We start from the raw sequence: 15,303 nt of genomic DNA, 5'->3' as shown, positions 1-15,303 counted from the left end.
AGCAGCGACATTGGCAAGGCTGACCTTTAGGTGCAGTGTCAGGACAGGACTGATGTAACTGATTTTGTAGGGGAGGGAAAGAAAACTGGTAGCGAAGCCCGTGACCAGCAGGAACGGTGCTGTGAAACTTGTAGTTCAGACTGAAGAATTTGCGTCTGTAACTAATGCTCCCTCTGCGCTGTGCCCAGAGCTGCAGGTTGTGCTAACGGGAGGGCACGTGAAGGTCAGTGGGCCAGAAAAGCATCTGTGAGCAAAGACCTTGCTGGTTTTTTTTTTAGCAGAGATGCGAATTGCCAAAATAATGCAGAGAGGATTCCGTAACTTCTTTTTTTAAAAATGTTTATGAGCAGAAGTATTTGTAATAAAGCTGTTTTTGGAAATAATGCCCAGCATGGCACAGTAATGTGACGGTTGTCTTGACTCGTGGGCAACTTGTGAACTAGTTCTGTATTTTTGAAGGTGAGTTGGAAGGGAAAACAACTGATTCTTCTCCCTTGTTGTCGGCACCGTTTGACTTCTAACTGTGCTTTTTCTGCTTTGTTCTTTGCTGTGGTTATGGAGAATGCTCCTGTGCTGTGTTTTGGGCTCTGGATAAGGTGAGAGGGGAAAGCTGTGAGCTGAGCAGGGTTTTAGCTGGCTCTTACAGCGAGATCAGCTGCCGTGCCCCTCTTCCAGATGTGCAAGCAGAGTTGTCTCCCTGGTTCAACTGCACACCAGTGGTTTCTCCATTTTCCTACCTGGAGTAGCTCCTTTAAGGTTAGGGTGGCTGAAGGGAAATTGTCTTTTGCCCTCTCACCGGGGCCCCTAAAACCTAGACGGGACGCAAATCTGGTAACTGAACGGGGCACGAAGATTTTGCGGAAAACCGGTATCACAGCTTTCATCAAATCGGTGCTTTCATCGTACCAGTATTGCCTGGGTGACCTAGAAATCGTCTGGAACTCAACAGTGGGAAAAAAGATGCAGGGTGCGGAGAAAGCAGAACCAAGGCTACCCGTGTTTGTAGATGGTTGTGGAGAGATCCTGCTCCTCTCGGCTCCTCTCGCCTTCACCTAGAGTGTTGCTCAGCTTTATCTGGCTTTGGTTTCTTGGTCTCGCGTTTTAATGTGCGTGGCTTTTGGGGTTGCTTTTTTTTCTTCTTCCCCTTTTGACATAGGCAAATGATCTTTAACAGACCCCTAAATTCACTCCTGGTGCAGGTCATAGGGGAAACTTAAGGTGAAAGGGCAAGGTGAGAGAAATTACAAGTGATTCCCAGTTTATCAGTTTAAGACTCAGCATTCCTGAGGACACTTATCACAACCTCTCTCTGTACCTCCGCTGCAGGAGTGAGCTTTGCCTTCTGTACCCGTGACCCCTTGAAATGGTTAGGATAATCCCTGTGAAAGCAAGGAAGAGGTTGTGTAATGAGCTGCTTTTCTGCCTTTGGACTAATCTTTTCAGATTCTTTCACTCATTTTAGTGACAAATACCGGTAGCAGAGCAGAACCACAGAATTTAGCTCTGGGTCTCTCCGTGAGTCTTAAATCAGAGAAGTGCTCACACAGGTGAGATTCCTGTGCCAGGGACTGGCAGGCTCATTCTGATGAGAGCCGTAAGCTCAGACCTCTCCAGAGAAGTGCGAAGTGACCAGCACAAACCTCCCACGCTGTGTAGGGATGCTGTGAGGGGGAGGAAGAGGGGAGAAAGGAAGGGCAGAGCCACGTTAAAAATATCCTGAAGGACTATGCATACTTCAGAGTTGAATGCCCGTGTTTTCAAATATGGATCTATATTTTTTTATATGTAACAAAAGCCGATTAAAGTGAGGTATCTTAAAGTCCTCAGCTTCCCAGAGAACCCTTGAATGGTTGAAGTTGTGCAAAGCAGCTTTTACTTGGACAAGCTGCCCTTCCAACCCATCCACTAAGGATCACCTGGTGTCTTGCGTTTCCACAGGGAGCGTGCATGTTTGTACTTAGTGCTGCAAGAGGCAGGTTGGCCAAGTGTAAACACCCAAATAAAATAATAAAAAAAAAAAAAGGGGTTGTCTGTGTCTTAGTCTTATTTCTTCCTGTCCATGGGAAGCTGAATGAATCTCGCCATCTTATGAACTGCTCTGCTTTCTTGCACTCATGCATAATCACGTTTTTGGAAGTCTCGTTGGAGCTGCAGGTGTATCTGTTTTGAATGAAGCAGCCTGTTTCCAGGTCAGTCTGGTGGCACTGCGGTGTCACCTCTGGGGAGAGAAGTGTTTGTTTAAATGGTCTGAGACCAAAGCAGGAGCTGCAGAGACCTTGCTTCATCCACACTTTTCTTCACTCGTGGTCCAGGGGAGTGGACTCATCTCTCAGGGCTTTAGTTTCTGGCTGATGGTGTTGCTGGCTGGATGTCCCCCTAAAGCTTTCAGAGGAGTCTGATATTGAAGCATTGTGGAAATGCCACATTTAGCTTTGAGTGTTGGGGTGTAATGGAACTTGTACAGCTGCATATTTAGAGCTTGATGTCCCAAATCAGCTGCTCCTTTCTGTTCTGTAGGCAGCTCTATGCTAATGTCAGTGGAAAAACAAACAAACAAAAATTGACCTAACAGGCAGCTCTTGCATGATTCAGTGGGCAGCTAGTCTAGTGCTTGAACTGCAGGGACCAGCACAGCGTTCAGGTCCCACCAGCATGGGGGCAGGAGGTGTTTCAGCTCCCTGGGCACATGGAGGTGGTGGTGTGGAGGTAAGGAAATAAAAATTGCATCCAGCTGAAACTGGAGATGCGAGGCAGGGTCTTAAATCAGATGGCCTTAAATCAAATCCTCCAACCACTGGATAGCAAAATGAGAAGGATCCAAAATCCCTGGCTGCTCTGGACTGCATGAAAACCGACTTCTGAAGCAGAGGGACAAAACTCTCAGAGCTGTTTGTGATCCTCCTAACCGAGGGCAACGAAGCAAGAACTGAACGTGCTTCCCTGTCACCCTACTGTCTTGATGGATTTGTGCATTTTGGACTTTTGATTTGGTATTGCTTGGAGGGGATGGATACAGTCAGACTCTGCATAGCCTGAGAGTTTTAAATGTTTAATAAAAAGTAAATGATGTTGTGTGGTTGAGTTCCTCTTTTCAGTTTGAAGAGGGTCTGCAGGGGCTGAGCTCCCCTCGCCCGGGGATCACAGCACGTGAGGAGGGGCAGTTCTAACAGTGCTACAAGTTGGTGTTTGACCACCAAAACACGCAGGATAAGTCTTGCTAACTTGCCTTGGGCACACCCCAGAGCCACCTCATCCCCAGGGGACGGTGCACACCAGTCCTGCCAGCACGGCTGAGGTATCTGAGGTCTCTGCTTGCCCAGTGTCCAAGTGAGGCTCTCCCCCCTCCATCCTCTGCTCCAGCAGGGGGAAAACAAGCACCTTTGTTTCATGTCCCACTGTCTTTATGTCCTTAATCCCCCTGTGGGCCTGCTGGGCCAACATGCCCTGTTTATGTTGGCCACCCCCAAGAACGCTGAAAAAGCTTTTTGACACAATTGGAATAAGGGAACCCACAACAAGAGGCATTTCTCTCCTTTCCAGCAATTTATTGCATTCTTCTCCGCAGCTGAGTCAGCCACTGCTCCGGCTCCTGTTAGTAGAGGTGTTCGCGCGTGTGGCGCATGATGACCTTCAGCGCCAGCCACGTCTCCTGGGCGGTCGGCACGATCTGGCTGGCGGGCAGCAGGAACCCGTAGCGCCCCGTGTCCCGCAGCTCGAAGGTGAAGGAGTACTTAATGCCCTGATTGTACGTCCAGTCGATGGTTCCTCCGCTCGCTTGATCTTGTTGGGGGGGGGGGGGGGAACAGCAAAAACGGTCACTCTGCCTTGTAGGGTTGTGTGGGAAGGTGTCCCTCCATCCTGGGAAAGGGGATTTTGGTTTATGCGGGAGCGGAGCAGCCCCGTTACTTACAGATGGTGCTGATGATGCTGCCGTACTTATACTTGGTGCCGTACAGAGAAGACAGAGCGGCGACAGCCTCCTCGGCCACCTGGTGCTGGGGAGGGACACAGAAGGGAGAAAGATGAGGTGGGGAAGGCCTGGGGCAGCCTGCAGAAAGGTTTGACACTCGTGCCATGGGCAAAAACAATGCCAGGAAACTAGTTTCTTTAGGCTATGGCCTTTGAGCTTTTCCAAACTCCCCAATCAAATTCCTTCCATAAAGTCTAATAAAATAGGGCTAATAGGGCTCCTAAGATGGTGAAGGGCCTGGAGGGGAAGACGTATGACGAGCAGCTGAGGTCACTTGGCCTGTTCAGCCTGGAAAAGAGGAGGCTGAGAGGAGGCCTCATGGTGGCCTACAGCTTCCTCACGAGGGGGAATGGAGGGGAAGGAGCCGATCTTTAGTGACCAGTGATAGGACCTGAGGGAATGGTGTCAAGCTGCGACAGGGGAGGTTCAGGCTGGATATCAGGAAGAGGTTCTTCACCAAGAAGGTGGTTGTGCACTGGAACAGGCTCCCCAGGGACGTAGTCACGGCACCGAGTCTGTCGGAGTTTAAGAAGTGTTTGGACTGTGCTCTCAGTCACATGGTCTGAATTTTTGGGTAGACCTGTGTGGTGCCAGGAGTTGGACTCGATGATCCTTGTGGGTCCCTTCCAACTCAGGATATTCTATGATTCTTTGAATAGCCTCAGCCTGGGGGAGGCCCTGGGGGCTGGCAGAGGAGCCAAGGCTTCTTCCTGGCTTGCCAGTGTCCACTCTGGGTGTGGGATGGAGGCCCCTCAGAGGAGGAGAGCAGCCTCACGGTGCCCAGGCCCCCGTCAAACTTCCACACCAGCCCCTACCAGTTCCTCCTTGTCAGGCACAGGGGTGGTGGTGTAGCCGTAGGGATAGAGCAGGAGCTGGGAGTAGCTGTGGATGGAGATGAAAGCCTTGATGTTCCCGTGGTTCTTCACGAAGTTCACGATGGCCTCAACCTCGGGCTCCGAGTCAGCGTAGGGCCCTCGGTACGTCTCCGAGCAGGGGTTGCTGCTGGACCCAGACCCTGTGGAGAAGAGGACGGTGAAAATGCGGAGTGGGTGTTTGGTGGCTTTGGTGGCACATGGGTGGCTCGGAGAGTCACAAGAGCAAAGGACCTTTTCCATTTACAATCCCAAAAGCTTCTCCCACCCGTTGGCTGTTTGGTGGCCGGAGAGGAACGCTCCTAGGGCTCCACCTAGATGTTTGTATGATGGTTCCCATTTGTGGTCCCTACCGTACTGGTCACTAGGGGACACCAAAGCCTTGGTAGAGCCCAAACCCACGTCTCGGCCAAGGAGAGCAGAGCCCAGCCCTTTCCCAGAGACATCAGAGAATCTCTCCGAGTCAGAAATGTCCAGGAGGGTGCAACCACCCTCTGTAGGGTTAATGGGAGAGCTCTGACCTCCAAAACCTGCATCCCAGTTGCGGTTGGGGTCCACGCCGACGCAGAGGGAGCCCGACCTCTTGGACCTGGTCTTGCGCCACATGCGGTTCTGGAAGGGCAGAGCCACCTCAGCCTGTGCCCGGGGCTGGGGCTCTGCCAACCCTGGGCAGAAAAGGCAAAGCAGTGTCTTGGGGGGGACTAACGGGTCACAGCTGTCCCCTTTCCACCCTGTGGAAATATGGACAAGGAGACCTCGAGCTTGTGCAGTACCCCCATCCTGCTCCCCAGACCCAGCAGTACCGTGGTGTGGGTGAAGACGAAGCCGTCTGGGTTGGTGACAATCTCCAGGAAGATGTCCATCTGGTCCAGGATGGAGGCCAGACCTTCATCTTTCTCCTGATCTTGGACAATCTAGAGAGGGTGGCAGTTTGGGGCTTGCTGGAGCACCATGGGGATGGCCACATGGTGCTCAGGGGGGGCTGAGGGGCCTTGTGGCCCTTTGGGGATGTGATATGTGGCCAGGAGGTGCCCGTACCTTCTTGGCGAACCAGACGCCACTGGCGTGTGTCACCCACTCGCGGGAGTGGATGCCGGTGTCGATCCAGATGGCCGGGCAGTTCGTCCCCCCTTTGCTGAACTGCAAGAGCAGAAATGGGGCTGTGGGGGAACCACCTGTGGTCCTGGGACCTGGTCACCCCACGCACCCCTCCTGCCTTACCTTGAGCACATAGAGGGGGCGGTTTTCTGTTGTCCGGCCGATCTCGAGCTTGCTGACCAGGTTGGGGTTTTCAGCCACCAGCAGGTCCATGAAGGCGTAGATCTGGGGGTGGGAGAGGGATTGGGAGGGCAATGAATGACCCCTGCAGTTGGAGCAAGCCCCTTGGCAAAAGCAACTCCAGCACATAATTTTTTTCCCAAAAAAATGCCCCAAATCTTGTGCTTTCCCACCCACAGGACATCACCTCGTCCAGGTTGTGGTAGCTGCTGTAGTCGAAGGCGTCGGTGGATAGCGGCAGGAGCCGGCGGCGGCGAAGCATCTGCATCTGCTCACGGTCCACCAGCGCCTGGGGGACACGGGGCAGGGTGAGACCTCATCCCCCTCCACACTGAGACCCTCGCCCCTCACTCCCACCAGCACCACTGACCTGCACGTCCTCGATCATGATGGAGTAGGGGATGCCGTTGGCCTCCAGGTGGGCTTTGAGGGGCTGCAGGCTGGGGAAGGGCACACGGACATCAACCGGGTCCCCAGTGCCACGGGGCATCAGCCAGAAATCCAGCTGGGAGGGGGAGAAAATGAGATGGGGGTGGTCAGGATCCGGCCTTGGGTTGTCCACCCATGGGACCTCACCCCCCCCCCTCCCCATGGGACTTCGTCACCCCCTTCCCAAGCCTCTACCCTGAGCACCCAAAAGGTTAACCCCTCTCCCATCCCCAACAGCACCCCAAAATAGGGCACAGGCACCCCAGCGAGACATCATCTCTAACCCACAGCCATCCCTGCTGTGTTTTGTGGGTGCAAAGCAAGGGACAGAGGCGGGGGGGGCGGAATCTTCCCCACCACACCCCGCAGCGCCCAATACCTGCAGCTCCTCCAGGTCCTGCAGCTCCTGCACCCTCCTCAGCTCTGCGTCGCTGCTGGGGACGATGCGCAGCACCTGGTGCCTGCGGGGTCAGAGGGTGCTGGGGGGCGTGGGGCAAAGCTCCAGCACCCAGGAGTCCACCATAGCCCCCTCCCCATCCATCCATCCCGTCCCGTCCCGTCCCATCCCATCCCATCCCATCCCATCCCCATTCCCCCAGTGCCTGTGTCCCATTGGGGCTGAACCGGCCACTGTCCCCATCCTGGACCCCGTCCCCATCCCAGCCACCATCCCCATCCCAGCCACCCCCACTGGCCAGACCCCCCCCTACCCAACAAAATCCTCGGTGGCAGTGGCCACTGCCACCAGGGCAGCCAGCAGCAGGAGGACCTTCATTTCCAGCCGAAAGAGCTCGTCCCATGTCCCCGCGGCACCTCGGGGCATCTTAAATCCCAGCGGTCTCCAGCCCGGCCCCCACCAGCTGCCCCAGTTCCCAGGGCCCTGGGAAGGCTCCGGCTGGCACCGGTCAAGGTTGGGCACCGTGGCGCTGCCGGTCCCGGTGAAACTCGTCCCGGGGAGCTGGGAACCGGCCGGGGCCGTCGGTGACTCAGCCGGTGGCGGGGCAGGACGTGGGGAGGTGACGCCGGGTGCTGGATCCCAAATCCCACCGCCCACGGGGCCGGCCGCGGCTCGGTGCTACGGTGAGAAAAAGGGCAAAACCGGGCTGAGAAAGGCACAGGGTGTGGGTTTTCTCACGAGCCTGGGGTCCCGAGCGCGGCTGTGTTTGCTTGTTGGGGGGGATTGGATTAAAGGTTGGTGTGGGATGGAGATTAGGGAGGGTGTTGGTTGTTCCAGCTGGGAAAAATAACAGAGGAAATTCCTGGAAGCACTCAGCACCCAGAAGTGTCCCCACTTGTCCCTGAGGGTGCCAGCCCCAAGAAAGGGGAAGGGATTTTGGGGCGGTGCTGCCCCAAAAGCCACAGATCTGGGCGCAACCCCCCATGCTCTCCTGCACCCTTTGGGGTCGTTGGTCCCAAAGGAGAGGGATGTGGTGGGGCTGCTGGTGGCATGGGGACGGGGATATGTAAGGACAAAGCAAAAAGGAGGGAATAAAGCCCCCCCAAGGGCTCAGAATCCTTTTTTCACCTTTTTTTTTTTTTCCCCTTTCATTGAAATCTACCATGAAAAAAAAATTAATAAAGGGCTAGGCTTCAACCATAGAGTCTGTGGGATTGTTTATTGAGACGAGTGGCGGGGCCGGACCGGTGGGATTGGGGTTCCCCTCCCCAGCTGATCCTCGCGGGCTCAGTACGGGTGCTGCTGGACGTGGAGCATGATGTCCAGCAGCGCCGGCCACGTCTCGGTGGCGGTGGGGATGATCTGGGTGCTGGGCAGGAGGAAGCCGTAGCGCCCCGTGTCCCTCAGCTCGAAGGTGTAGGAGTATTTCACCCCGTTCTCGTAGGCCCAGTCCACGGTGGTGCCAGATGCCACGTCTGCGAGGAGAGGAGGCGAGACGTGGCCCCAGTGAGCGGTGGCAGCGCCACGGGGAGGACGGAGATATTTTGGGGAGGGGGGGGACACTCACAGATGGTGTCCACGATGCTGCCGTAGGTGTATTCCGTCCCGTACACCGCGGCCAAGTCATCCACTGCCTTTTTGGCCAGCTCGTTCTGCAACAGAAAACCCCAAAGCACTGAGACCTGGTGGACCCAGACCTTGTTTCCGTCTCCCTGGGGCAGCAGGGACCCCGGGGCACCAGGGCTTGGAGCCCAGCATCCTTCCCCACCCCGTCTGCTCTTGCTTTTCCCCAAAACACCCTTAATTTTTGGCACACACGAGGCATATCTTGCAATCCCCATGAGACCAGAGAGATGATGGGTTTCAAAGTGCAGGTTGCACCTAATGAGAGGTCCGAGGTGGTCCCGTGGTGATCTGTCCTGACTTTTCCACCAAGGTTGGTGCTTGCAGCCCCACCTCGACGTTTTGGGGCCATCTCACCAGTTCCTGGTAGTCAGGTGCAGGCGTCCTCTTGTAGCCGTAGGGGAACATCAGCATCTGGGAGTAGCTGTGGATGGAGATGAGGGCTTTCACGTTCCCGTGGCCAAGGACGAAGTCCACGATGGATTTCACTTCGCTCTCGGAGTGGGCGTAGGGGCCGCGGTAGGTCTCGGAGCAGGGGCTGCTGCTGGAGCCGGCGCCTGCGGCAGGGTGGAGGAGACACCGTGAAATGAGGGGAAGGGTTTTTACCCCTGGCTTTCTCCCCTCCGGCAGGAGGATCCAATGCTTCAACGCGTGGGTGCTGACCAGTGTGGGGCATCCCGTGCCTCACCTCCAAAGCCCGCGTCCCAGTTTCGGTTGGGGTCCACGCCGACGCAGAAGGAGCCAGCGTTGATGGACCGCGTCTTTCGCCACAAGCGGTTCTAGGAGCAGATGGATGAGACCACAGGGACGTGAACCCCTGCCCCAGCCTCCCCATGAAGGGGTGAAGCCACCTCCACCGCCAGCCCAGGTGACAAGGGACGTGCCTCAGCACCGAAACCCGCGCCTGCTGGAGCCCAGCACCGGGACGAGTCCCCCCTGCTCACGGTGTCCCCACACTCACGGAGCTGTGGGTGAAGGCGTAGCCGTCGGGGTTGGTGACGATCTCGAAGAAGATGTCCATGCTGTCCAGGATGGAGGTGATGGAGGGATCCCGGCCGTACTCCTCGGCGAGCTGCAAGGGGAAGGAGCAGGAGCTGCCTTGGGGCTCCCCGGGATGAGGGACACGACCGAGCAGCACCGGGGAAGGTGTTGAAAGAGGGCGCAGGTAGGAAGACGGGGAACTGGAGATGCTGCAGGGGTTTTTTTCCCGATCGGGTCCAACCACAGCACCCAGGAGGTGGCTTTGGTTTGCAATTTCTGCCCTTCCTTCACCCAGATCTTCGCCACATGTGGGCCCAGGGATGGGGGACGCCGTCCTGTCCCATCCCGGTGAGCTTTGGGTTGTTCCCCTCCTCTCGCAGCCACCCCAAACCCATGGCTGGGCTGAGCCCATGGAAATACCCCACACAGACATCGACGTCCCCATCGTGGGGTTACCTTGTTGGCCGTCCACACGCCGGTGGCCTGGGTGACCCACTCGCGCGAGTGGATGCCGGTGTCCAGCCAGATGGCCGGCCGGTTCGACCCCCCGGTGCTGAACTGTGCAGAAAGAGCAGGATGTGACCCCAGGGCCCACGCGGTGCCAGGCTGGCAGAGGTTGGGGCCACCTCTGGAGGCCACCAGCAGGGTGCTCAGCACCATCTCCAGGTGGCTTCTGAAGCTCTCCAAGGAGGAGACCCCACCACCTCTCTCCACCACCGTGCCAGGGCTCAGGCTGGGTGCAGGGGGACACCCGGGCAGGACGAGGACGAGGTGAGGCTGCCCCGAACCCACCTTCAGCACGTACAGGGGTCTCTTCTCATAGCTCTCACCGATCTGGATCTTGCTAACGAGGCCGGGGTGATTGGCCACCAGGGTGTCCAGCCAGTCGTAGATCTGAAAGGAGGAGTTGCTGGGTCATGCGGCTCACCCGGGTTTTCCTTTTTGGTTTTTAGGTTGTCTGGCACCAGACACAACATGCAAAGCTTCCCTGGAGAAGATCTGGTGCTTCCCTGGAGAAGGCCTGGTGCTCAGGACTGGATATAAACTCTTTGTGCGAGCAGGGAGGTTGGTGGACTACCAGGTGAATAGTAGGGAAAAAATCTCCGAGATCCCCCAGCACCATCACAGCCTCCATCAGCCACCCACCAGGCTTCAAGGACAGGGTTTGACCCCAAAATGAAGTTGAAGACATCCCCCAGCAGGGCAGGGAGGTGGTGGGAGAGGCCGAGCTGTATGTGCATGCACAAGGAGGGGTTCCTACTCTCTGGGCTCTACAAAACCCTCCAGCCAAGGAGGGCAGACACATCCCAAAGGTCTCGCTGCCACCGCCACCAATGTCACCCCATGCACACAACCATGGCACGGCCCCAGGAAAGTGAAGGGAACGCTCTGCAGAGCAAAGTACCTCGTCCAGCGTGTGGTAGGAAGCGAAATCGAACGTGCTGGCCCTTCTCTCCAGCCCCCTGGCCAGCATCATGGTTTTCTTTTCCTCGTCCAGTAGTTGCTGTTATGGGAAATAAATCCATAAAGCGGGCTGGGAGGAGCCGGGGGTTGGTGCAGCGCATTTTGTGTGCACAGATAGCACCGTGCAATTCATTTTCTATCATCAAGAAAGGAAATGGGAGGGCAGGTGAACGTGGTTTGCTGGGAAACAGAGGCCTCTGAAGTCTGGGGCAGCCCTGTTTTTTTGTTTTGTTTTGTTTTGTTTTTATACAGGGGCTGTTTATAAGGAGAAGCATCAAACCCAGCCCCACAGAGCCCACGTCTTCCCTCCAAAGCCCCATCATCTCCACCCCACCGATGGGTTTTGCAACTCTGCCTTCTCTACCCGTCGTCTTTTCTTCCAGCTCCTTGGGCTTCCCACCTCTCTTTCACCCCCTCCTTGGGGCTGCCCTCACCTGCACATCCTCGATCATGATGCTGTAGGAAATGCCGTGGGACTCCAGGAAGATTTTGACTGCTTGCAGGCTGGGGAAGGGCACGCGCAGGTCGGACGGGCGCCCGGGCTTGGTGGGGTCGCGCCAGAAGTCAATCTGATGGGGACAAGAGGAGGCATTTCTGCTGCCTTGAAGGATCTGGGAAGGTCTTTGGACAGGTTTTGGGACCAGGAGGGCTTGGGCACCCTTCAACGGATCTTCTACAGAAACGTTTCAGCCCAGATGGCTTGTTGGCTGCATATGTACCTCTGGATAATGAGGATTTGTGAACTGGGCAGCTGTGATGAGACACTGGGGTTACCGCATGCTGGTTCTGCTCTTTAATTCCATAAAGGTAACTCCAGAAATCAGGTTGGGGGTGCGCATACTGCTCCCCATCACCGATCTATCTTGCACTGCCTAAATTGTCTGCCAGGATTAACTCCCCCAGAGCACCCAAGGCAAAAGCAGTGGGCGCATGGGCATTTCATAACTCAACCAAAAACCAACCAACCAACCCAAAACCCCGATACTACAGCAGGAGATGCTCGGGGCTGGCTCTCGGGGCACCAGCGCAGCTCACCTGCAGGTCCTCCCGCTCGCCCAGAGCCCTGAGCAGGGCGATCTGCTCCTCGTTGCTGGCCGTAACGCGGAGAACTTGGTCCCTGCGGGGAGTCAAAGCCATCAGTGGGCACAGGGGGACACGGAGGAGCATGGGAGGACACGAAGGAGCACAGGGGGGATGTGAAGGAGTGCAGTGTGAGCAGCAGAGCCCAGCCCCGAGCCACCAACGTGGCCCCAAGAATGGGCTGGGTGGAAGCTCGAGGTGGCTCTAATGGGTCTGCAGCAGCAGAAATCGCACTTGTTGTTAGAGGTTTGGTGTGGAGAGGGGAAAATGCATGTTGAGGATGGCTGGCACAGGAAAAAAGGAAGCATTGGACAGCCCAAGGTGGTCTCAGGCCTTCCTTTGGTCGTGAGAGGGGCTAAAGTCATAGGAAATAGCTAAGACAGGCTCAACGTCAGCAGGAGAGAAGGTTATTTCTGTTAAACGATAGAGCAGCCGCCTTGATAGTGGTGATTTATAATATTTGGGGAGGTATTTCAGGAGACTCGTAATGAAACAAAACCTGCTGGCAAAGCTTTGTGCTTGAAAAAAGTGAACGGATCCCACATGCGATGAGCGGTTGCTCTGCTGAGGCTCAGCTCCCCCGAGGGTCTGAGCTTCCCTGGAATACCCCAAGGTGCAAGGTTCCTCCCCTGGGGAACGCTCACAGCCTCCATCAGCAGAGGAAACACGTAACAGGGCTTTTTTTCTCATGCACGAGGGCGCAGGCAAGCAGGATCCCTCCCCGTCCCCCACCGGGGGCGCAGCGCGTCCCTGCTTTCGTCAGGACTCACCCCACAAAAAGCTGCTCGCTGAGGGCGGCCACCACGAGGGCGGCGAAGACCAGGAGGACCTTCATGGTGAGCGGACGCAGACGAGCTTCAGCCCCCGCGGCATTTACAGTCCCCCTATATAGTCCCCCAGGAGCACTCACGGACCTCCCCACCAAGGCCACCTCTGCCGTTCCTACAGGGCCGGTAGCTGCAAAGAGATAAGCCAGGGACGGCTTCCGTGAGCCCAAATGTTTGCTTTATTTGGAGGAGTCAACAAAAGAGCGGCCAAGCTGGGGAGGATCTGATAACATCTTCCTCGGGGCTCGGGTGCTGGCGCAGATGGCAGGGGAGGACACGTGCACCCCAGTTGGGTGTGAAAGGGGAAGGTGCCGTGCTCAGGGGTCCTTTAGGGCTTCTTAATGCACAGCTGTTGGGTTCCTGGCCAGGAAAACCCTACATGCACTGGCGATGATGTTGGTGAGCTGGTCCCAGCACAGAGGTCTTCATTTAGGTGGATCGTGGGGTAGCAGAGGTGGGATGGGACCTCGGGAGGTCTCAGGTCTGTTTGCGACCTCCTGGTCCATGGAAATTCATCTCAGGGTCAGCCCAGCTCCTTCCACGTTGGGTCTTGGAGCCCTTCAAGGATGGAGACCACACAGCCCCTCTGGGCCATGTGTCCCACTGCTGGACTGTCCTGGTGGAAAAGCTTTTTCACCCATCCATCCTGACTCTCCTGTTCCACGTGATGCCGTTGTCTCACTATCACGTTGCAGTGGAAATCCTGGTTCCATTTTCTCAATAATCTCCTCACGGGGACTGGAGGGCCGCTGTTAGGTGCCCCCACCCTGAAGCCATCTCATCTCCAGGAGCAGCCCATCTCCCTCAGCGTCCCGTTGTGAGCCTCCAGTCCCTCTGGATGGCCTCCACTGGCCTTGCTCTGGGTCTTGTTGGTACCGAGGATCCCAAAACTGGATGCCGCTGCCATCAGGCCACACGTTTACAAGACGAGGAGCCGGGTGACCTTGAGACACGGGTGCTCGGATGGGGCTTGGCAGGTCTCCAAACTCACCCAGCACCCAACGTGGGGGCCCTGAACCACCAGCAGCAGCAGGTCGGCTGGATCCTGGAGCTGTGTGCCCCGAGTCCTGCCCGCCAGCAGGGTTTTACCTTTCTCACCTGCTGGGTTTTGGCAGGGTGGGGTCAGTCTGGAAATTGGGTGCCCTGTGCCCAGGTTTGCGTTCCCAAACGGCCGCGTTGAACCCAACGACGGACCCACCTGGCGCTGCCTGAGGTCTCAGCTGCACCTCCGCCTCCCTTTCCCTGCCAGCAAGTCTGCACGAACATTTTACCCGCTCGCTTCAGGTGTGTTTGCTCTCCTGCCACGCTCCCAGAGCAGTGAGTAACTCGCCAGCTGCTGGGGGATTAGGAGACATCGAGATAAACCTGTTCGACTCGGTACCTGCTGCACCCCAAGCAGGGATTGCTAATCTCCCGTCCTTTCGTGGCTCCCATGCAGGGCCGTGAGCTGTGTGCTCTTAATCCCCAAGAAATGAGCAGGCTGAGCAAAAAAACAAGGGAGGCAGGCGCTCAGGGGATGGAGGACTGGCCATGCAGGGTGAGAGCAGGCATCCTCCTGCCCTGGTCCTCCTGATGACCCACCGGGGAGGGAGAATTGGGACAGGACAAATACAAGGGGATGTTAGCCCAGGACACCCCCTTCCTACCAACCGTCACTCGCAGCAGCATCTCAAGGCTTGTTAAAGAAAATTAAATTCCTTTAAATTTCCTCCTGTGAAGTCTCGCAGCCTGGGTTATGCTGCTTCGTGCCAGGCACCTGTTCAGCCCCCAGGAGTGAGCTCTGTTGGTGCCCCCAGGTTCACAAGCCCACCAAAACTGAGGTGCTCTGCACAGCAGAGTTCCTCACAATCCTCTTTAAATGGCCACTGGACCCTCCCAGAGCTTAAGGCTCATGCAGTCCCCTCAGCTGGAGCTGCACTGCAGTAGTGGAGCAATTAACATTCTACACGGTGAAGTTTATCAAGAGCTTCAGCAGCTCTGAAGAGCTCACACTGCTCTCAAGGGACAGCCACAAATTTCTGAGATGCTTTAGGGAGCCTGCACCATCACCTCAGGGAGGTGGTTTCGGTGCTGGTGCCAGGGCCGGCTGTGAGATGGGGGCTACTGCATGGGCGAGGAGGTTTGCCAAGGTACAAAACACTGCCAAGGGCTGTTGTTGCTTGCTGCAAGCACATTTTGCATTTACTAACGGAGATGGAGCTGCAGAGGACACCCGAAGGGGCACAACGCAGTATAGTTTGCTGCAGTCACAGGCCAGGGGATGGATGTCTCCTTTCCAAGCGCATCTTTTGACCGAGTCCTAAAATCTGTGATGCCTCGTAAGGGTCTACCATGCACACAGAAGCACAGCGAACCAACAAGACAAACATGAAGCGCTTGGAG

General features: G+C 56.3%; 2 protein-coding genes across 2 annotated transcripts; both read right to left on the bottom strand.

The window, feature by feature from the left end:
• Window positions 1-3,117: 3,117 nt before the first annotated feature.
• On the bottom strand, window positions 3,118-7,552 carry LOC121064314 (carboxypeptidase A1-like). The gene is made up of 11 exons (XM_040545583.1): window positions 7,260-7,552; window positions 6,929-7,010; window positions 6,491-6,625; window positions 6,308-6,409; window positions 6,064-6,165; window positions 5,881-5,982; window positions 5,646-5,756; window positions 5,364-5,454; window positions 4,786-4,985; window positions 3,911-3,995; window positions 3,118-3,780 (listed from the first exon to the last, which is right to left on the bottom strand). Exons 1-11 carry the CDS (start codon window positions 7,370-7,372, stop codon window positions 3,593-3,595), a joined length of 1,311 nt encoding a protein of 436 aa, XP_040401517.1. The 5' UTR covers window positions 7,373-7,552; the 3' UTR covers window positions 3,118-3,592.
• Window positions 7,553-8,233: 681 nt separating this feature from the next.
• Window positions 8,234-12,929, bottom strand: LOC121064330 (carboxypeptidase A1-like). The gene is made up of 11 exons (XM_040545615.1): window positions 12,865-12,929; window positions 12,050-12,131; window positions 11,449-11,583; window positions 10,956-11,054; window positions 10,343-10,444; window positions 10,007-10,108; window positions 9,531-9,641; window positions 9,258-9,348; window positions 8,927-9,126; window positions 8,514-8,598; window positions 8,234-8,421 (listed from the first exon to the last, which is right to left on the bottom strand). Exons 1-11 carry the CDS (start codon window positions 12,927-12,929, stop codon window positions 8,234-8,236), a joined length of 1,260 nt encoding a protein of 419 aa, XP_040401549.1.
• Between the last annotated feature and the right edge of the window lie 2,374 nt (window positions 12,930-15,303).

The sequence above is a fragment of the Cygnus olor genome, chromosome 1 (assembly GCF_009769625.2).
Source record: "Cygnus olor isolate bCygOlo1 chromosome 1, bCygOlo1.pri.v2, whole genome shotgun sequence".
Classification (NCBI taxonomy): domain Eukaryota; kingdom Metazoa; phylum Chordata; class Aves; order Anseriformes; family Anatidae; genus Cygnus; species Cygnus olor.
The sequence above is the reverse complement of the archived record's forward strand: the minus strand, read 5'-3'. Positions and strand labels throughout refer to the sequence as shown.

Bases quoted from the DNA above. Each gene is read 5' to 3' on its own strand.
- LOC121064314 (XM_040545583.1), bottom strand. From the start codon at position 7,372: ATGCCCCGAGGTGCCGCGGGGACATGGGACGAGCTCTTTCGGCTGGAA. The intron at 5,757-5,880 runs GTACGGGCACCT...CACCCTCTCTAG, and splicing joins GCGTCTGGTTCGCCAAGAAG to ATTGTCCAAGATCAGGAGAA. The intron at 5,455-5,645 runs GTACTGCTGGGT...CTGCCCTTCCAG, and splicing joins TCGTCTTCACCCACACCACG to AACCGCATGTGGCGCAAGAC.
- LOC121064330 (XM_040545615.1), bottom strand. From the start codon at position 12,929: ATGAAGGTCCTCCTGGTCTTCGCCGCCCTCGTGGTGGCCGCCCTCAGC. The intron at 12,132-12,864 runs GTGAGTCCTGAC...GACTCCCCGCAG, and splicing joins AGCGAGCAGCTTTTTGTGGG to GGACCAAGTTCTCCGCGTTA. The intron at 9,642-10,006 runs GTAACCCCACGA...TTCCCCTTGCAG, and splicing joins GCGTGTGGACGGCCAACAAG to CTCGCCGAGGAGTACGGCCG.